We start from the raw sequence: 23,303 nt of genomic DNA, 5'->3' as shown, positions 1-23,303 counted from the left end.
CTTCATCTTCCATTTCTAGAGATCGACAACAACATCAACTCCAAATGTTCATCTGAATCACCAAGAACACCTCCAATTTTAAAACAAATCCTCAATTTGAACCTTCACAATCTCAACAGATCTAATTCTCAGACCCATCTTCATTTTTTACTCGATTTCATCTCTCAATTTCTCTGTTTCTTTCTCGACCTAGTTCTCGGCAATAATAGCAGCAGTTGCTGCTTTTCTCCTCTCTCAGATTCTTTGTTCTGCTTTCTCCTAATTAGCGATTCACAAGTCTTTAAGGATTGTGAAGGGTAAATAGGGAATGATAACATATTTTCTTGACTTGTTCAACACATATAGACCGGTTTGGTAGGCCCTGACGGAATATTTAACGGTTGTGGCATTTAATTAACTCTGAGAAAAACGGTGGCATTTTCTTGAATCGGGATTTGTAAGTGTGGCAGTTTGTTAAAATTCCCAAAAAATTATGGCTGACTGCTTTTTATTGCTCCATGCCTATGCTTATAGATATTCTAATCACGTTTGAACAAACCGTCTACCATCAGGATGGAAATCGAATCTGAGAGTTCAGCACGTGACCCGTTGGTTAAAAAAACAGCAATAGTTGGTATATGTGTGTCACCGAGAAAAACATATAGTTTCCTCCAAGTAAAAATGATTATGATGATGAAATATGGATAATCACAGGTCAGGGATACATTTTACCTAATTGGAAGATGACGAACGAAAACGTGTTGGCTAAACCACAATGATCTAACTGACTGAAGGATAAGCTAGCTGTTTCTCTGCCTTTGTTCTTTAAGTTTGACGCAATATTACAAGCAACATACTTGTTACGGTTATGCTTTCGATTCACATTCACGTGCTTTTTAATTTTAACTCAATTACGTTCTCATATCCACGAAGCGAGATGGAAGCCTACATAAAATATTTAACTTCAGAATAATCGTGTTTAGAGAGTGGTAAAAAAATCTTTGTCGCTGAGAGCAACTGCAATGGACGAGTAAACCTATAATTATGATCCAGGGAGGAGACGCAACGGGACGGAGTAAAGACTAAAATCTGGACCAAAACCAAATTCCAGACCATATTTGGTCTAGGACCAAGACCAAAACTATATATAGTGGAGCGGAGGTATAATCAACGTTTGGCATCGGGCGTATATATAATCTACGCCTGTTGTGAAACGTACGTAAAGTCACCACCCCATAAAGAGGCGTTTATATAAGTTACGCCCGGTTCAGGCGTTGATAAAATGTTCGCCCGTTGAGACGTTGATAAAGTTTACGCCCCACGTCAGGCGTTAATAAAATGAACGCCCCATTCAGACGAAGATTATACAAACGCCCCACCCAGGCGTTGATATTCTTAACGCCCCACGCCAGGCGTTGATAAAGTGTACGTCCCAACCAGGCGTTGATATAGTTAACGCCTCAAGCCAGGCGGTGATATAATTAACGCCCCACAACGAGCGGTGATATAATTAACGCCCCATCCTGGCGTTGATATAGTTAACGCCCCACGCCAGGCGTTTATATAGTTAACGCCCCAAGCTTGAGTTTAAAAAAAAAAAAAATACTTAGACAAAATTGATTTTGAAATTTTTTTATACCGTTGGTAATTCGACCGTTGAAGAAAATGGAACGTTGAAGAAAATGGAACGTTGGATAATTTGGAACGTTGGAAAGTTAAGAAGACGGTTTTTTCCCATATATACACCTATATATACACATGAGATCCTGTGACGTTTTCAGGGTTCAATACTTCAAACTATCCAAACCAATAAGAAGAAATATTGTTTCTGCTTTCAAATCAGTTGGAAAATTTTCACGGATTCGCTTACAATGGCACCAAGAGTAGCACGAGGTCCAAATTTTACGACAATCGAAGATGTAACAATGTGTAAAATTCATTTATCTATATCTCAAGATTCTAGTGTTGGAGCTGATCAATCAGAGGCGACGTTGTGGACTCGTATCAAGGATGATATTGAACTTCATTTACCTAATAATCCAGAGCGGTCTTGGAGTTCTTGGCAAAAACGATATCATGGAATAAGTAAAGATGTGGCGTTATTTTCGGCAAAAGAGGCAGAAGTTGAAGGTGAATATCATACTGGATGGGGTCCTGAAAAGAAGGTAAGCATTCTTGATTTTTCCAACCATTGTTTTCTAATATTTAATAAGCGCCCATGTACTTAAGTGTTTTTAAAAACATTAACAGCTTGAAGAAGTTAACAAGAGGTTCAAGGAATGCAACGATGGGAAAAAATTTAAGCACGAAGAGTGCTACCAAGTTGTGTTAGAAAATATAAAATATAATCGACGATCGACTTTTGTATTCGATACGACGCATGATTTGGACACTTATGAGAATAACGAGGAAGATGATGAAGGACCGCAAACAACAACTCAAGGAGAGACCGGTAACGACACAGATAGGGGAGACATAGAGAACACATATCTTCGTAAGATGGGGAAAAAAGCAGCAAAAAGATTGAAGAAAACAGGGAGAGAGAAATCCAGTCACCAAGAGGAATTGATGGGAATAATTATTAAAGAACAACAAAATTTCAATACTCATTACCAAGCACAATCAAGATTCAAGATGGAACAAAGAGCAGCAGAGTTTGCAGCAAAACAAGCTGAACATGCTGCAAAAATAGCCAAGCAAGCTGAAGACGAAGAATTTCGCATCATTATGATGGATCTTGAAAAAATGGAACCTGTACAACAAGAGTACTTCCGACTTCGCAGGGCGGACATAGTTCGGAATAAAAGAAACCAATCTTAACACAAAGGCGGAATAGTTCAAACCTTAATTATTTCTCCTATTTAGTGATTAGTAGTATTATTAGTATTATTATATTTAAATTTCTTAGTATCTGAACAATTAGCATTATTATTATGTAATTTTTGGATTTTAAATTTACTTCCGTTGATTTGAATTAAATTTCTACTTTTTTCAAGAAACATACGACCTTAATTAAAACTTGAGGATGTTTACATACAAAGAGATAATAGAAAGGAAATGACAAACGACAACTTTTAATTCCCATATTCTGCCCATATATATTCGATCAAGTCATCACGCAAGCGAATATGTGCATCTTTGTTACGCATTGCACATCGGCGTTGCTGAGCTCTAATTTGGGAAAACTCGTCACTATTGCCTCTTAATATATTAACCGGTGCTGCGTTGCTACGTTGTTCATAAACATGTGGCCAGTCACCGGGTAGACGCTCATCCTCGACTATCATATTATGTAAGATAATACAAGTTTTCATGATATAGGCAAGCACATCTGGATTCCACATTCTTGCAGGTTGTTTGATGATTCCAAATTGTTGTTGAAGTACACCAAATCCCCGTTCAACATCTTTTCTTGCACCCTCTTGCATCGATGAAAATATTTCCTTTTTCCTACCCACCGGATGTTTAATGGCCGTAATAATAGTAGGAATCTCTGGGTATATTCCATCACCTAGATAATACGGCATATCATATGAATGTCCGTTCACCTCATAGCTCACGGGCGGTGCTTTTCCTGTTACAAGACTTCGAAAAACATATGAACGGTTCATAACATTAATATCGTTGTTAGAACCGGGCATACCAAAAAAAGCATGCCAAAACCATAGGTCATACGACACCACTGCCTCCAACACGATACTTTCGCTCCCTTTATACGCGGTGTAAGCCCCAGATTCTGCCGACGGACATTTATCCCATTTCCAATGCATGCAATCTAGACTACCCAGCATCCCAGGAAATCCCCGGTCTTTGTTTTGCTGGAGCAACAGTTCAATATCACCAGCCGTTGGTTCACGCAAATATTCTTTCCCATACAAATTCACAATCGTCTTACAGAACCTACGAGTAGCTTCCAACACAGTTGTTTCTCCTATGCGTAAGTACTCGTCTATTGCATCTGCCGCACATCCGTAAGCTAACATTCGTACTGCTGCTGTTACTTTTTGATGAGGGTTTAATCCTAAAACTCCACAAGCATCGGGCTTTTGAACAAAATATCTGTTTGCATTGGTAACACCTTCCACTATCCGGTTAAACAATTGTCGACGCATTCTAAATCTTCTGCGAAAAACATTGGGTGGTTGGTTTGGGTACGGAGAGAAATAGTCGTTCCATAGAAGTTCAGCCCCTGACTCACGATCTCTTGGTATTCTGATACGAGTTTGAGGCCATTTTGAATTTGTAACAAGGACTCCCAAACTAACGGCCATGTTATTTTGCATAATTGCTATTGCATCATCATCAGAGGAATAAAAACTACTATTAGAAGAAGAAGATGAAGAAGAAACAGAAGAGCAATAATGAGCGGTTTTCTCATATTGTTCCATTGCTATGAAGCAGAAGAGATGTATTGTTATTCATATATTGAGTGAAACCAGTCTTTAATTTATAACCCATTTTCAAGAGCATTATAAACCAACAAAATAGATATTTTTTTGGGTTCACGCAAATGTGTTTTTCAAAAAAACAAAATATCTGTTTGTCAGTGACCTGATATGACAATACTATATACGATTAGACTATATATATGATATGATATACTATATAAGATAAGAAAAGATAACTCCAAAGACAGTTCATCTAAATAGTCATAACAAATTAACCCTTCATATTATCATTATCCGAAGTGGACGATCTTGGTGCCAGAAAAGGCATGTGCGTTCTCGGATTGGTATTGACTGATGACATTGTTGAAGCTGATCCCTGATTCATACCACTCCAAACTTGTGATGGCAGGGTTTGGGAAAATGAACCGTATCCAAGCTGAGGTTGGACAGTGTGCGGCATACGGAAAAGAGATAGTTGTTGCTGCAAATCAACGTTCGCATTATTTAGCCTTTGTATTTCTGCTTCTTTCGACATGATAACGTCCATCCTCTCCTTCGTTTGTTTTAATGTAAATTCGCGAAATTGTTGATTAAAATCAGCATTTTCTTGAAATAATGTGTAAGCTTCATGCTGTGAAGAAAAAATAAAATATATAAGTACAAATATACCAACAAAAATCGAACGTACAATAAAAAGTCGAAAGTACACTTACGTGGGATAATAGATGTGGAGGAGGGATATGTACATGTTCAACAGGTTGTTCAATTGGGACCGTATACAAGTCACCGACATACCCATATGTTTGGGCTTCCCAAATAGGATGAGTCACGTAATCTTTGGAGTTGGTTACCATTGTCCAGTATTGTAAATATATATCATAATCTTTAACAACTTGCACTATCTCTGTTGCATCGACCAAACCTTCTTTTTTTAGGCGTTCGGCTTGAATATTGCCAATATCCCCTATAACTGTGTGTAGTCTTATAGGAACAGCGAAACTACAATGGTTTTGCCGCCAACACCTTTCACCAAGATACATGTTGTGCTGTACAGTTAGAAAGGGAATAAGAATTTAGTAGGTATGTTATATAGAAAAAAAGTATGTTATATAATAAAATTTACAAATTAACTCACAATGCCCATGTAAGAAAATATATATCTCGAGTCTGATAGCCGCGTAGCCGTGCATCCCATATCAGATGCAAGAACTTCTCTGTATGATTCCCATGGTCGCCATGTCACTTGTTCAGCAGTAAGCTTACTTAGTAAATCCCTACAACGGAAAATATCATTTGTATTCTTCGGTACATTCCATTTAGAAGATACGGGCCATTTTTGTTCTGTACTCGCCTCTGGGATTTCTGGTCGACATATGCCCAGGTATTCATACCCCCAAAACTACTCAATTCCAAATAATTAGCCAATTTAATAACTTAGCAACAAAATAAACAATGAGAGGAAAAATAACTAGATTGAAAGAATACCTCTAATACTTGGAATGGACCACATAGTGCCTTCTGTCTCCTCCCAGATAAACGGAGTGCCGCATACAATTTCGAAAACGCAGCACCACCCCAGTCAAACGTGGATACTACATCAAGATTTTCAAAAGCAGCTAACCATCCAGCATCAATATAAGTCTTTGCATTAGAAAAGAAAAAATGTCCCAAAACATACATGAAAAAGGCAATTGCTACTCTATGAGCAAGGGTGCTATCATTTTCAGCCGCAACCAACTTGTCTTCGAAGAAATATGACCTTAAATATTTAATTGTAATTGAATTTGAAACCCACGACGGTGCTTTCGGAGAGAGCGTGACATCTTGGATATCCGGAAAGATATGCTCACGAACATGTTCAAATTGGTACTTCCCCGAATCATAAGGAACATCAGGCCCATCACCGATACTCAGTCCAGTCAACATGAGCCAATCCAGGGGGTGAATCCCATCTCACCAAATGGGAAGTGAAAAGTGTTTGTTGTATCCCAAAACCGCTCAGCAATATAATCAACCATTGAATGGTTGGTTTCGCTACATTGTATGTCCAGTAAATTTTGCCATCCCGCTTTTTCAATAATATATTTAGCTCTAGGACAGTGTTGTGAAATAGTTTGATAGTGATGAATTACCGATGCCAAAGATCCACGATGTTGATACTTCAATTTGTGCTCCCCTGTAAATGTGATGTCCGTAGTAGCGTGCGGTTTATCATCTTGCAGTATAGGAAACCTCCCTAACCGGGGAATATCAACCTCCTTAATTGTACCAGTAGCGATTAAGTTATAATCCTCTTCGGCTACAGATTTTTGTTTCTTGTTCGTCTTCATGCGACCATTGAACCGCGATGTGAATTTGTTCATCTATGCACACACAAGATAGATGCAATTAGACCAACCCGCGCCATTTCTTATTTTTATTAGTCCACCACCATTTATATTCCAAATACTATAAAAATCCTTACCACAAACTATATCAATTCCAAAATCTATAATTCTACGAATACAAATTAAATCGTCACCGATGCATTTTGAAAATCCTTTCAACATTCCACAACCCAATTTAATCACTTCAAGATTCCATAAAAATCACTAAAAAATCAATTCCATACATATAAATTAGCTCTTCTACATATGTAACACACAAAATGTACATAACTACAATTTTTGGCATAACCACGTGAATTGTAAAAACACATATTAATCTATATAACCCACAAATTAAGTGTTGTACATATTTGACAAAATTTCATAAAATCTTTTACAGTAGCCAAATTATTTTTATCACCTCCAAATTCATAAAATCTTTTTAACCATATTCACAGTAGACAAAATCTTTTACGTGAATTATTTTTATCACCTCCAAATTATTTTTATCACCTCCAAATTATTTTACGTGAATTACAGTAGACAAAATTTCATAAAATTTCATAAAAACAATTAAAATTAATCACCTCCAAATTCAATAAAAAACAATACAAATTCAATTATTTTTAACCATATTCACATATGTACAAATCATCTCTTCTACATATATAACACATAATCTACATAACTACCAATTTTTACAGTAGCCAAATTGTTTAAATCTATTCCACCCACAAATTACATTTTCTATAATTATTTTAAAACTTCTTTTAACCAAATTTACATAAGCATCAAAACTGGTTTTCTTCACATACATATTATTCTCTAAAATCATAAAACACACATACCCAATTATATTTAATCAATTTCATATTCATATTTGTTCTTTAAAACCCATCTTAATATAAACTAATTTTAACAAATAAAACCCTAAATAATTTATACAACAATACGGATAAAAAAAGGTGATTAAGAAAAAAGAAACATACCTCTTTTCTAACCGGGATTCATCAAGTATCTGGTTTTTTTTTCTATTCTCTTTTCCTGCTAGTTACTGTGATGTGTTGTGTTTGTGGGCGGTAGAAACAAACAGGAGGTAAACAGGAGGTAGAAAAGAAAAGAAAAGAAGAAAAAAAGAAAAGAAGAAGACGGAGAAGATTAGGGTAAACACCAAGTGAACACGTGTGATATACGTGGTGGTTTCTCTTTGTCCACACGTGCTCGATACGTGTGTTAATTTGGGTACAACACTATACGTACGCCTGACAAGGGGGCGTTCATTATACATTCGCCAGAACCGGGCGTTGATTATAAGTTCGCCCGTATGAAGCGTTGAATTATATGTCCGCCTGAATGAGGCGTTGATATTCTTAACGCCTGAATGAGGCGTTGATATTCTTAACGCCTGAATGAGGCGTTGATTCACGTGTCCGTCACACCAGGCGTAGATTATATGTTCGTCCCTTCTCCGAGCGTTAACTATATGAACGCCCCACAACGAGCGTATTCTTTAACAACGCCCCATAACGAGCGTAAACTATATCAACGCCTCTTCGGGACGAAGATTATATGAACGCTCCACATGCAAGCGTTCATTATACTTCCGCTCGACTAAAAATACTCCACTGCCTTAACGTCACACTCCAGACTACTCTCAAATTTGATCGTTTGTTTTGGTCTTTGATCTTTGGTTATGATCGTATCATTGTGGACGCTCCGACTAATCTGGATAACACGGCAGATAATCGTGTGGTTAAAGAACAAACAAACCTCAATAATGTAGGTACCTAAAATAGGTCAATGTGAAAATAAAATTCAAATAAAAAACGGACTCCATTTTCTTGGGAAATGGTCATATATTAAAATAAGACACTGCTAAGTGGCCAAGTGCTAACTCATATTGACTCAAATTTTGACTCGGAGAGTGTGACTCTTCATTTGCACTAAACCACTTGAAATCAAACTAACACCTCTAATCAAAACCAAGATAGTAGGGTAGCCGAGGAAAAACAAGCTTTGGCGCTGTTTTTAGCCCTTGATCCCCTGGAGTAAGATTAGCAAGGGATCCCATTATTATTGGGTTTAACCAATACCTGCGTGACAATAGGTAAGGGGAGGGAGTGGGGTAAAGAGTAGGGGATATATATCATTTTCGGTCAGTCAGTGAGCAGTAAATTTAGATTAGGACAGAGTTTTGATCAAAATCAACTACTCCATCATAAAGTATCACTGATTAAATGTACACGAACGCAATTTAATTTCTTAGTGGACCATCAGTCTGATGATATGACACTCCTTGCTTTTGCTAACTCAGACTATAACTAATCCATTCAAAATTTTGTTTGTTGTTAACGCGTTTTTAATCTCTTTTCCTTTCCGTCCCTTTTGAATAACAGTTGTTTATAAAGCCCCCCTCACTCCAGCTAACTTCATAAACCCCTCAACCTCTTTTCTCTCTCATCTTCTTCAAGCTACCTCTGATCATGGCGAATCTCTGTTATAAACCAGTACTTGTTGTCTTCTTTCTGTTTCTTTCTTCTCTATCAGTCATCTCAACTGATCAATCTTCATCACAGAATAGTACTGATAAACCCTTTCAAAACCATGGCGAAACCAATTCTACCAAATCTTCTTCTTCTTCTTCTTCTTCTTCATTATCAAAAATTATCTCATCAACTCAATCATCGTCATCAAAAAATACTACTAGTTTTAAATCTAAACCCGTCCAAAACCTTGGCAAAAACAATTCTACATCACCATCTTCTTCTTCGTCAAAAAATTATCTTTCTTTTACTCTATCTCTAAATAAACGATCTCATGCCTCTTCTGCAACAACAAAAAGTAGTAGTACTACTCTTCTACCCTCTCTAGCAGCTTCATCTTCTACAGGAAAGCAAAAAGTAATCAAGAAAAACCCATTTCCATACAAATCGTCATTTAAATACACAATGGCTTTAGTAGTTTCATTACCCATTGGAACACCACCACAAACTCAAGAAATGGTTCTCGATACAGGCAGTCAATTATCATGGATTAAATGTAACAAAAAATTCCCCCCACCACCAAAACCAAAACCAAAACCAAATCCTTCTGCAGCTTTCGATCCCTCACTTTCTTCTTCTTTCTCGTTACTTCCTTGTAATCACCCCCTTTGCAAACCAAGAATCCCAGATTTTTCACTTCCAACTGATTGTGATCAAAATCTTCATTGCCACTACTCTTACTTCTACGCTGATGGGACATTAGCTGAAGGCAATCTGGTTCGTGAAAAAATCTCCCTTTCAAGTTCTCAATCGACACCTCCTTTGATCCTCGGTTGTACTCGTGAAACCAGAGATAGTCAAGGTATTCTTGGTATGAATTTAGGAAGGTTGTCATTTGCATCTCAGACTAAAGTTACTAAATTCTCCTACTGTGTTCCTCCTCATCACGTTCCGGCAAAAGGGCCGCCTTCCACCGGGATGTTCTATCTCGGCGACAACCCAAACTCCCGTGGGTTTCAGTATGTTAGCCTTTTGACTTTTGGTCATGCACAAAGTCAACGCATGCCGAATCTTGACGCTGCCGCTTACACCGTTGGAATGGTAGATGTGAAAATCGGTGGGAGAAAGCTTAACATTCCGAGTTCGGTGTTCCGACCGAGTCCAAATGGAGCGGGTCAAACGATCATTGATTCCGGGTCAGAATACAGTTATCTAGTGGATGAGGCGTACGATACGATTAAGGACGAGGTGTTAAGATTGGTGGGTCCCGGGAAATGGAAGAAAGGGTATGTTTACGAGGGCACGTTGGATTTGTGTTTTACTGATGACGTGATGAAAATCGGACGGTCAATAGGAGATATGGTATTTGTGTTTGATAAAGGAGTAGAGATTGTTGTGAGTAGTGATCGGGTGTTAAGTGATGTAGGTAATGGAATAGGTTGTTTAGGTATTGGACGGTCAGCTATGCTTGGTATTCCAAGTAATATTGTAGGGAACTTTCATCAGCAAAATCTATGGGTGGAATTCGATGTTGTTAATCGTAGAGTTGGATTTGGTAAAGCAGATTGTAGAACATCAGTTTAAAGAGTATCAGATTGATTAGCTTCACATCGAGAAAGCAATTTAGATGATGATACTCAATAAACATTAAACAAAGTTCTATCAAGGTCGCTTAGTTTTCTCAGTCGGTCCAGATTACACAAAGCTGAGATTCTATGCATACTGAGACACATTAATTTTCCGTCTGAGAATGTGATGGAATAGCTGTGGGTGCTAAATAATCGTTGTCCATGCTTAATACTACTACCTTAGTATTTTGTTTATATTTTTAGTCAGATAAATACGACGTACTTATGTAAATTCATGTATAGAAAGTGAGATTATGAATAATGAAACTTGCTGATATTTTACCCACTAATCTTAACTACTCACACCAAGTAAAATGGCCCGCGCTGCAAACGTAATAACCCACTGTCTCGTTCAAAACCGGGATTTTGGTACTACTAGTCCGTGGACCATTTTGGATACATTGCGGCCACAACACGTTGTAGTAAAATTAACTTAAGCTTTTATTATGGACACCGATACTGATTTGGATGGCTGGGGGCCTAAACACTTTATCAGTTGCCACTTGACTTGGTGCGAGTGTATCATTATTTTTAATCATGTCCGTCTCTCAGTTTTGAAAGCAGCCAGAAACCACTGACGGACTTACAGTTGGGCTAACCCGGGCTTTAGCCCAGGTAGTCGTCACAGTCCAACAATTTAAAAATTGAAAGAACTATAATTTTGGGCATACCAAAATCTTCCAAGGCATACTGAATGAAGACAAAAAAAGATTGTGAAATAGCAAAATCAGATAACCCCTTAACCCAAATTTTTTTAATGGCAAATCTGCCCTTTACATATTAGTGTTAATAATCTTGATTAGTGATTAAATATTTTGTTTAGTGATTAAAATAATTTTCAGAATTACAAGAGTTGTTTAGATGAAAAATTTGAGGAAAAAAAAATCAAAGTTTTGGTTTGGTTAAGAAGGAGAGAAAGAGAAGGAGAAAGTGAGAAAATTCTAATTCTTGATTCAATGGAGGATGAGGAGGGTCATCATTCATCTAAAAAACCTAGGAAAATACATATCAACTACAACAATGATCCAGAAATGGCTGATTTCTTAGATTATGAGAATGATTTTACACCCACTCAAACTCAAGCTCAAACTCAAACACAAACTCAAGATGATGATTTTTATGAGCCAAATCCTGATGATGAAGACATTGATGAGGAACCCAATGCTTCTAATACACAGGTACACTTATATCCTATACTTAATCTCACTTCTATAGCTCTCAATTATCAAAAGTTAGGTTTTTTAAATCATGGTTCGGCGAAACAGGTTGAGGTTCGGCTCACATCTATGAGCCGAATCTACCAATTGATGAACGGTTCGACTTACTGAATCTGTTTACTGCATGTGCCGAACTGTTTGCTAGACACTAGTCCGGCTTATATGAAAGTTTCATAGTAAGCCGAACAACATCGTGAATAGCTCGGAAAAAAAAATAATTACCGGTTCGGCTTATATTTCGAAAATCGTATGAGCCGAACATCAATTTGTTATTTTTTGGGTTAAAATATTGTTATTGGTTCGGCACATATTGAGAATATCGTAATAGCCGAACCTCGTTAATGTGCTAGGTTCGGCACATATTATGATTATCGAATACGCCGAACCCCTATGCATCTCTATCTGTGACTAGGTTCGGCTTGAATTTTCATGAAATTTCATGCCGAACTGTTCATATACACTTACAGGAAGCTTTTGTGAAGAACAGTTCGGCTAAAAACGCAACTCAATTTTGAGCCGAACCCAACACTGTAACCGTCATTTAATCGATGAAAAACAGCAAATAGGAGATTGGGTTTGTAAAACTTGCTTTCTTATCCTCATTTCCGGAGTTGGAGATGCAGTTGGTTCAATTTCTGGTTCAATTGGTGGTTGATTTTCAGTTTCTACACCTTCATCTTCAATTGGTTCTTCTTCTTCAATTGATGGATTAGAAGACGATTTGGTTTGCCTAGTCCCTGCTTCTCTTTGTACGAGTCATTATGTGGTTGAGCTTAATCGACGATCAAATTTTTACGAATCGACAATTAATCACGATGATGAATTATTTTTTTTCGCAGGAGGGGGAAGAGTTCGGCTAGAGGAGGAGGAGGAGGAAGAGATGGTAAGGGAAACTGATTTTGATTTTTTAGAAAACTGATTTTAGATTTTTGTATTAAGGGTATATAGGTAATTGAACTACCCATAGGGTACCCCTTATAAGGTCACTCAAGATGGGACTATTGTTTTGTATGCCTAGAAAGATTTTGGTATGCCCAAAATCAGGGTTCAATTGAAATGCTATATTGGGCCAAGGCTATTAGCCCAGGCTGAGAAAAAATTAAAACTTCTTGGGTCCGTCCCTGCCAGAAACTTGATGTCTTAGGGCCCTTGGAAAACCAAATGAGCGGATAATTAATTCGATCTTGTTATATAAATGTCCGAAAAAGAAATATGCCATTTGTTCATTATGCTTCAAAAAAATTAGGCAGTGACGTAGAGTGCTTTTGGTCGTTAAATTATTTGTTCATATGCTTTTTTCTTTTCTTTTCTTCTTCAGTTTAGCAGTGCCGGTGATTATGAGTGAGTGAGTTAAAGTATTCCATGACTCCGGTATCTTCTGCAGTCATCTAGCCGTTCAAGAATGGACAACTTGGGTCTTCGGTTGAAAGTCTAGAAACGCATTTGATCCATTCCACGCCCTACCCCCAAGGCACTGCCACTCCAGTCCCGAGGGACCGCAACCATTCGATGCCACTGCACATTCGAGATACTGTCCTGCCAGAAACCAATTTTTCCAAATTTAACTACTCTTTGTAGATCCCACTACTAATTTGGTCGGATTTGCCTTCACTTTTTCTTCCAAGGATGTTCCTGGAAATTTGTAATATCATCTTTCGCGAACAGTACCTTAAATGACTCGTGTAAACAGCTCAGACACTAATCTTCTTCCAAAGTAGTTCCAAGTCTTCCTTTGTTTGAAATTTGAAGAAAGAAACAGAGACAGCAGTGGGGGGTTCAATTCCAATTTCACTTTTTGCCTACTACGTCTAGTCATCTTTACCGAAAGTAAGACAAGTGTTAAGCGTGTTGGCTGTACACATTTAAGCCTTCCTTTTTTTCTTGCTGAAACTTGAAAGTAACACACTGGCACTCATTGGTCAGATATTTTCTAGCTACTTCTAAAGCATCAACACTTCTTCTTTACTCTCTTATCTCACTTTCAAACCAAGACTGCAACCAAAGCACCACATGATTACATCGAATATAAGAAATGATCATTTTCTTTTTTCATGCATTAAGGTGTTGATAATCAGTACTGGAGTTCTTTAATAGATAATCAATCTCTTGTTGTTTCTTTTGGTCCACAGTAGGTATTGTTGGAAAACGATTAATAAAAAAATAATTTTTTAAAGTTTTAATAAAAAAAAGTTATAATTTATTGTTTTATTTTGTGAATGAAACTTTTTAGTCCCACATCGTGGAGTTTCCAATTTTTAGTAGTTTTAAGAAACTATATAAACCTTTTAGTCCCACATCGGGGAGTTTTTCTTCTTAAGTTGTATTTGTCAATTATATAAAGAAATTCACTATTTTTGTAAAATCTATGGGAAAGGGGTTGCTCTATATTTTAGAGGGACCCCTAAGGGAAAATATTTTATAGCGGTTTTTAAGCATTCGCGATTTTCCTTAACGGTTTTTTCGGAGTTGCCAAGCTTAAGTTGAGCATCTACTACATATGCTAGTAGTAGGTGTATTAGGGTGTTTTATCCTGGAGATATCCGTCCTGTGAGGGCTATAGCATCACTCTTCAGTGTAGCCGGACGCTAATGTCTTAAGGACAGCGTGTTGAACACGTGACTCACTCTATTTTCCAAAGTTTTGCCTTGTTGCTGTTGCGAAGATACGGGGAGCTTGTTCGTTTCGTCAAAGCAATCACTTCCATTATAAAGGAGTAAGTATCAATAACTTTTGCTTATTTGATTTTTCTTTGTTTTTGATTATTGCACCCAACAATCTTAAGACATTAGCATTTGTAATAATCGAAAACGATTGATTGGTTTGTGAATCATGGATGTTAATTGTGGAGTGAAAAAACAAAAACGAATTTCTGGTCATCTGTAGAGTTTCAATTTTATCTTTTAATCTAGAAGGAATTTCGATGAACCCTTTTGACACAACGTAGTAGACATCCTGATAGTTACCCGCGTAAAATTTCAGAATTTTTGGAGTTGTAAAAGTATTTTTGATATTTTACAAAACAGAAAAACGTTTCTGAAAAATTCTGACGAGCAGAAAATTGTTGTTAACTAAATTAATTTTTGTGGGGTAACCATGAGTTTTTTGAAACGCTGATTCAAACGAAGTTTGTATATATAGATGTTATCTTCAAAACTCATATTTTACTTTCTGATTTGGAATTGTGATTTGTGAATAAAGGTGTCATCTCCGAGGGACATGGCTAATAGCCGCATGTGGTTGGAAACAAATCTTCCAAAGATGGCAAAGGTGAGAACATCGAACGCAACTCTAAGCATGGTCTTCATGATAAAGGTATATTTCGTAAACCTGAATCCGGAATTACTTTAGTTAAGGGTGAGTGTTATGTTTGTAAAATTCCTGGCCACGCGGCAGTAAATTGTAGACAACATAAAAACCTTAATAAGTAGAAAGTTAATGCTAATTTAGTTGAAACAAACTAGAACGAGTTTGGTGGCATGATGTCGGAAGTTATTTTAATAACCAATGTGAGAGACCAGTAGGTGGACTCTGGAGCCACCAAGAATGTTTGTTGAAACAGAGACCTGTTCACCTCCTATCATAGGATAGGGGATGTCGAGAAACTCTTATTGAGTAACTAATATGCAATAGAGGTTGCATAAAAGGAAAAGGTCGAGCAGAAGCTCATATCTGTAATATTCTCACATTGAATGAAGTTTTCATGTTCCGAGCATATGCGAAAATCTTGTATCTTGTTCTGTTGTAGATGGAAAAATATTTAAGATCTTAATTGAATCTGGAAAACTTGTTGTAACTAGGCAGTGATTTTTTAAGCAAGAGTTATAGGACTTTGGGTCTATATAAGCTTAACGGAAAAACTGATGATGTGAACGTAGTTGATTCTTGTGATATCTTTGTGATTGATTGTTTTACGTGGTAGACTTGGAACCGTAAACTTATAAGTCAATGCTTAACTGGCTAGCATAGGCTTCGTACCCAAATTTAGTTTGGATTTTGAACACAAAAGTGAAATCTGTGAAGAATCAAAATATGCTATAAAATCTTTTAGCACAAATGTTCAGAGTAATTCTAAGCCTTTAGAATTAATTCAGTTAGGCCTAGTTGACATGAGTTCAACCCAAAACCACTGTGGTAAAAGATGGTTATAACTCCGTAGATGATTGTACGAGGTACTATCTTGTATACTTGCTTAGGATAAGGATGACGCCTTAGAAGCCTTAAGATGTATAAACTTGAAGTTGGAAACCAATTAGAAGCCTTGAACATAACAACCGTATCCTTAAGGAGATGATAATTTCCATGTTGATTAGTTCAGGATTACCTGCGGCCTTGTGGGGGGAGGCAGTCCTCTTAACTAGTATATCCTGAATAAAGTACCCTTTTAAGAATCAGATGAAACTCCATATGGTTTATGGAACGGTAGATGACCTTCTTATGAATGTGTCAAAGTGTGGGGGCGTTTGACTAAGATTGTAATTCCTCTTCCTAAAAGAACTAGATTGAAACCAAAAATGTTGATTGTGTTTTCGTATAGGGTATATTGAGTATACTTCTACAAATAGATTTTTGGTTGTGTGTTCTGATTTTTTCTGACATTGGTGTGAATATTATTACGGAATCTAGGGATGCTGAGTTCTTTGAACATGTTTATTCTAAACCTGTACCTCATTAGAGATGTGTTGTTGATCCCCTAGATTTATTTCAAATAGTCAGAACTTATTTTAAAGGAAGATGAAGTTGATGTTGAGCCTAAGAGAAGTAAAATAATTAGACTTGAGACTTCTTATGAAACCGACTTCATAACATGCCTAGCTTAGTTGAGCCACAGACTTGTAAAGAAGCCTTGATATCTACTGAAACCCCATTCTGGTAAGAAGCTTCATTTAGTGAAATGGACTCAGTCCGTTGGAACCAGACTTGGGAGCTTGCTAGTTTACCTCCAGGTTGTAAGACCATGGGATGTAAATGAGTCTTTAAGAGGAAACGATAGGTAGATGAAACTGTGGAAAAATATTAAGCTAAGTTGGTAGCTAAAGGCTATAAACTAAAAGAAGGTGTAGATTTCCTTGATTCTAATTCAATTGTGACGGAAATTCCTTCCGTTGAGATACTAATTGTTATTGCTGCCATAAAGAACGTAGAGATACATCAGATGGATGTTAAGACAGCTTTTTCTAAAACCGTGAATTAGGTAAAGAAATTTACATAGATCAACCTGAAGACTTTGTAGTGAAAGGTTGTGAATACAAAGTTTGTAATTTGAAAAATCTTTGTATGGTTTTCAAATAAGCACGTAAACAGTGACATGGAAAATTTAATCATGTGATAATGGATAGTGGATTTAAATTAATGAATCTGACAAGTATGTTACAAGTAACTTGTTAAGGATGTCTGTGTAATTGTATGCTTGTATGTTGATGATATGCTTGATACAAACATAGATGTGATCAATTCCACTAAAAACATGCACTGAATGAGAACATTGACTTGAAAGACTTGGGCCCTTTTGATGTAATCTTAGGGATGAGGATTAGAAGATAATCAAACATTTATAAGTCTTAGTCGTTCTCATTATGTTGAGTTGTGCTTAAGAGATACAATCAGTCTGATTGTAAACCTGCTTGTACTTCGTACGATTATTCTTGTAGTCTCAAGAAAAATAAGGGTAGTGGAGTATCTTAACTTGAATACTCAAAAGTTATAGGATGTCTGATGAATTTAATGAACTGTAAGAGTCCAGACATTGCCTATATTGTGAGTAAGTTAAGTGGATATAATTGTAGTCCAGAGCAAGAGAATTCAGATGCACTGAGTAGAGTATTATGGTACCTAAAATACTCTTTTGATTTATGAAAGGTATCTTGTTGTCCTTGGGACTTTATGATGCAAACTGGATAGTTGACTCAGAGGAGTCTAAGTCTACGAGTGGATATGGTTTCACTCTAACATGTGGGTTTGTTGTTGGAAGATTTCCAAACAAACATATCGCTCAATTCATTATGGAATCTGAGAGTATTGCGTTAGATAAAGCATGAGGGGGCCGAGTGCCTAAGATGCTTTTTAGAAGACATTCCTCTTTGGCATAGGCCTGTGCCAGCTATATCTATACATTGTGTTAGCCAAGCTATAATAGTTAAAGCTAAGAAATAACTAATCTCAATCGGCGTTATTTCCATTGATTGGATAAAGTCCAAGGAGAATATCGCGCAATCTTTGACGAAAGGTTTGTACAAAGAGATAGTTAAAAATGCATCGAGGGGGTTGGGGCTTAAGCTCATATATTAAACTTGCCATGAAGGATACTCAACCTTGCTGACTGGAGATCCCATGATCAAGGTTTCGAATGAGACAACTAATTTGTGGTGGGTAAAGGTAAACACTATCAGAGATTTTCATTCTCTGTCCCTTCCCTATGGTGTAGACGTGATAGTGTGACTGCATGTGGAGGATGACTTTTTAATAAGTCTTAATGAGTTCTATAGTTTCAATTTAAGATTGAAGTGTGGTGTGTAGCAGTAACACTCTTTATGGAAACTCACCTATCTGAATGAGGAAGTGGGTCGCTTCCTGTGAGAATATGAGCTGATTCTCTAGAGCATTCTGAGAAACAGGATACGTCCAGGGCCAAAACGGACAAAACGGCACGAGCTTGGCAGCAATCTTGGAGATATCACCCGTGGTTGTTATCACGAATTACATCAAATGCTAGCAGTTCAAGACATAGTTCACTGTCTCTAGCAAGTAATTCTGGTAATATCTCACTAAGCAAAGGTTCAAGACCTCATGGACACCTCTGCCTAAAATGGTATTTCCTGCGTTTTTTATGTGATTTTCATTTTGATGGTTTTGGTATTACTGGAACTTAGGACCTAAAGGTCACTAAGGGTTCACTAGTTCATGCTTTTTCACTTTGGTGAAAGATACCTATAGTCTCACCATGTGAGAATTAAAGATGAAAGCTCTCAATACTATTATGATTTATGCAATCCATAGTATGACCCTGGGGTCAACACACTTTTGTGTGAGGGAGAGGACGTAGAAATGACTAGTATGATTTCAACACTTGCACGATCAGTCTGTTTGGATCGTGAGGTTGGGATGTTTATTTACCAAGATCTATCTGTGTTTTCATGTTTTATTGAGTTTTCATTCATGTGGGGGATTGTTGGAAAACGATTAATAAAAAAATAATTTTTTAAAGTTTTTAAAAAAAATTATAATTTATTGTTTTATTTTGTGAATGAAACTTTTTAGTCCCACATCGTGGAGTTTCCAATTTTTAGTAGTTTTAAGAAACTATATAAACCTTTTAGTCCCACATCGGGGAGTTTTTCTTCTTAAGTTGTATTTGTCAATTATATAAAGAAATTCACTATTTTTGTAAAATCTATGGGAAAGGGGTTGCTCTATATTTTAGAGGGACCCCTAAGGGAAAATATTTTATAGCGGTTTTTAAGCATTCGCGATTTTCCTTAACGGTTTTTTCGGAGTTGCCAAGCTTAAGTTGAGCATCTACTACATATGCTAGTAGTAGGTGTATTAGGGTGTTTTATCCTGGAGATATCCGTCCTGTGAGGGCTATAGCATCACTCTTCAGTGTAGCCGGACGCTAATGTCTTAAGGACAGCGTGTTGAACACGTGACTCACTCTATTTTCCAAAGTTTTGCCTTGTTGCTGTTGCGAAGATACGGGGAGCTTGTTCGCTTCGTCAAAGCAATCACTTCTATTATAAAAGAGCTAAGTATTAATAACTTTTGCTTATTTGATTTTTCTTTGTTTTTGATTATTGCACCCAACAGGTATATTGGTCCACTGAATTTTGGTGCAGTAGGTATATTTGAACAGAAGAAAAAAAAAGATTAAGATAATGCAGTTCTAATGATATAGAGTTAGATTCTATTCGCTTTTTTTCTCTACTTTCTTATGTTGTGTCTTTTTCCTCAAGGTAATCTTTTTTGTTTCTTCTTTTCTTTTTGGGGAAAGGAAGGAGGAGGGTTTAGGTGTATCATGCCGAGTTTACCGACATCCTATTGCCAAAATTTAGAGTGGTGTTGCACCCCGATAAGAACTCAAAATAATACTCCCTCCGTCCCACTATTAAATGACCTATTTGGTTTTAAATTTTGTCCCACTATTAATTGACCTATCTCAATAAGAGGATATTTCTAAAATTATCCTTTTGATTGATTATCGTTATCATAAGAAATATGTATAATTTGATATTCATGTTTATATTTTTTGCGCAGGTGTTTTAAAATGATTTCTAATGATACAAAGTCTATGATGTAGTTTGAGAGATAAATGATTTCTAAATTTTACAAGTTATTATTCATAAGGATATAGTTGTAAAAATATACTTAAAAACACCAATTTCATTTCTTATCTTAAGAATTGTGCAAACTTCAAGTAGGTCATCTAATAAAGGAATTGAGTGAGTATCGGCTAAGACCGGAGAGGTACCGGTTAAGGATCCACATATTAAATTTATTTACCAAGAGCTTTTTAACAATACAAAGAGGGGAATAGAATACCATCCCAGTTAGCATTCCAATAAGTTAAAAAAAAAAAAAAACAATTGTCTTGTTTGCTAAAATGTCAACTGCAACATTCCTAGTTATGTGGACAAGATGAAAACCTTGAAGATTACAACATGATTTAGCTATGTTATCTGCTTCCTCCGAAACTGCCCTATCGCCCAAAGAGGGATGTTATTTTTTTCAAACTTTATATAAACATCCACAGCCACCTTTAATGCCGAAGGCTCATTATCTGCAATCCAGGTGCATTTAAGTTTATTTTGTTATTATGTCTGTCAGTCTGGTGGTTTCCGGCGTACATTCCCCTTCTTAGTTTCCTGCTTAGTGTCCTTTTCAAGAAAAATTTCTTAGACCAGAATTGCAAGTGTCTCTGAATTCCAATGCTAATTGCTTGGTTTTTTTTTTTCTTTCTGAAAAGCCTTTAATGTATATTTCTTTACAAATGAACCACATTTTGGTTAAGGCAAGTTATATCGAATTTCTTCCTTTGGCCTTACTCATCCAATTCTTAGAGACATCTAGAAACTTGGTTAAAACACTAAGCTGAACTTGTAAAGGATTTGGTGCTAATGCCCAATGTGCTTTGGTATAATGAGAGAACATATGTTCTAAAGTTTCTTTTTCTTCACAACAAGAGGTACGGAGAGGAGTAACATCTTTAACAATGCCATATTATTTAGAATCAGTAGATAAGACATTTTGCAAGCATTTTCATAAGAAAAATGTCTAGTTCTTTATGATATTTTTAATTTCCACCGAGATTTCCAGAAAGAATCTTTTAAGGATAAGTTAGAGGAGTTAATTTCCGATTCATTTAGTTTATTGTACATAGATGTTACTGTGAATTCTCCTGAAACAGTTAAGTTCCATTTGAGTTTATTTTTTTCAAAATAAAATTTAGATCATATGAGAACATGTTAATCTTATAGATTCTTGCTCGTATATATAGGGGTTGTTTGGTAATTTAATAGATTATCAACCCGTAATCCATTATGTATGAGTTTGGTAACCATTATTATAACTTATTGTTTTAATCATAATTGAAAAAAATCCATTGTTTTCAGAAACAAAAAAAAAATTGTTTTAAAAAATTATTATAATCAATTATTTTCTTTTACAACATTGAGTTGGGATTTTCTTCTTATTTTCTCTAAGCTATCAAGAGAGTTAAAGGAATAATAGGGACTTGGAAAAAAATAATTAAATCATTGTTTCTTACTCTCCTTTTTGAGAGCATTTTTCAAAGATAATCAATTACTTGAGAAAAGTCTTTGTGAAAATTTATTATAAAAATGATTATACTAAAATCATTTATTTATTTATGATTATCTATAACCATAAATTTTACCAAACAAGGTCATAGATTTAGGAAAGAATGATTTAGTTAGAGAAACATTCTTTCTTTATTAACTAGATCAATAAGATTATCTTTAAGTGGTATATAGTTGTTTGTTGAGTTATGGTATAAGGATAACTTGCTTCGAAGTCCTGGTATCCACTTCTGAAATATTGTTTTGATCATCCAGCAAGCATTTTCAAATCCAAGAGCTTGTATCAGATGATTTGACCCTCATAGCATATTTTTTACCAAAATACTTAGATTTTAATAAGGTTTCCTAGAGTGAGTCAGGTTCATTTATTATTTTCCAAGATACCTTAAATAGCATTAACTTTTTCGTTCGGAAAACTGTATGGACAAAAACCCAATACAATCACAAGTAGACAAAAACCCAATACAATCACAAGTAGGTCAAAGTATTAGATGCTGGACCGGATGTGTCAAATTAGAAATAGACTGGATGCAGATGAGGCTAAAACCAGCCCTATCCGGACCATTGCTCACGTTAGTGCCGACTTTAAACTAAGCCCGTTAACAGGCGGGAATTAAAACTCCTCGTATCAGTCGACGTTTAAACTCTAACATGTCTGCATGTATGAAGTTTGTATTTCTATTCCTTTTCTTCTCAAAATCCCCCAACGATCAACAGTTAATCTCTAACGCTAAGTTTTAAAACCCAAGAATTCATATCCTAGTAAGCTTTTCTGAGATCTTCTTCACCAACAATTTCAAAATTATTTCGGAAAAATCTTATGATTACTTCAACAGCATCAACAACTTTAGTGAATATCCTTTTTCTTTCATTTTTAAGCAATCCCTTTCACAGTACCAACGGGTGAGTATTCTTCTTCCATTATTCCTAATTGTTTGATGTTTAGTAAATGTTTATCAAATTTGTTGATTATTGTTTGACATTTTGTTGGGGGTGTAGTTGCAAGTTTCCTCACAACCACATTCCACTATAATTATAATCAATATTAGGTAATCATCATTAAACTCTTCATTGATTATCCAGACTTAAGTCGGTTTATAAGATGGATACAAGTATTACAACAATCTTACTTGCTCCTAGATTTACTTTCTCTCTCCTAATTTCTTGTCTAACACTCACTAACTAGCTCTCTCCCACAAGTAATAACCTCTCCTCTTTATATAAGATCTTCCATAGTGGATGACAGCTAAGAGATCCTTTATTTTCGGAATCTCTCTGTGATACACTCGCTCATGTACAATCAATCATTCTCGCACAGACTACACTTCGCACAGATCTTCATACTTTACTCGTGACTTTGCTGACATCATTCGGTGTGTCATCTCAACCTTGCTGTGTGCGATCTCCCTCGTTTAAGTTATATAGTCTTCACT

General features: G+C 36.2%; 1 protein-coding gene across 1 annotated transcript; it reads left to right on the top strand.

Moving 5' to 3' along the window:
- Positions 1 to 9,128: 9,128 nt before the first annotated feature.
- Positions 9,129 to 11,134, top strand: LOC113275316 (aspartic proteinase PCS1-like). The gene has a single exon (XM_026524801.1). It carries the CDS (start codon positions 9,217 to 9,219, stop codon positions 10,798 to 10,800), a length of 1,584 nt encoding a protein of 527 aa, XP_026380586.1. The 5' UTR covers positions 9,129 to 9,216; the 3' UTR covers positions 10,801 to 11,134.
- The last annotated feature ends 12,169 nt before the right edge of the window (positions 11,135 to 23,303 follow it).

The sequence above is a fragment of the Papaver somniferum genome, chromosome 4 (assembly GCF_003573695.1).
Source record: "Papaver somniferum cultivar HN1 chromosome 4, ASM357369v1, whole genome shotgun sequence".
NCBI lineage: Eukaryota > Viridiplantae > Streptophyta > Magnoliopsida > Ranunculales > Papaveraceae > Papaver > Papaver somniferum.
This window is presented reverse-complemented; position numbering and strand designations above follow the sequence as displayed.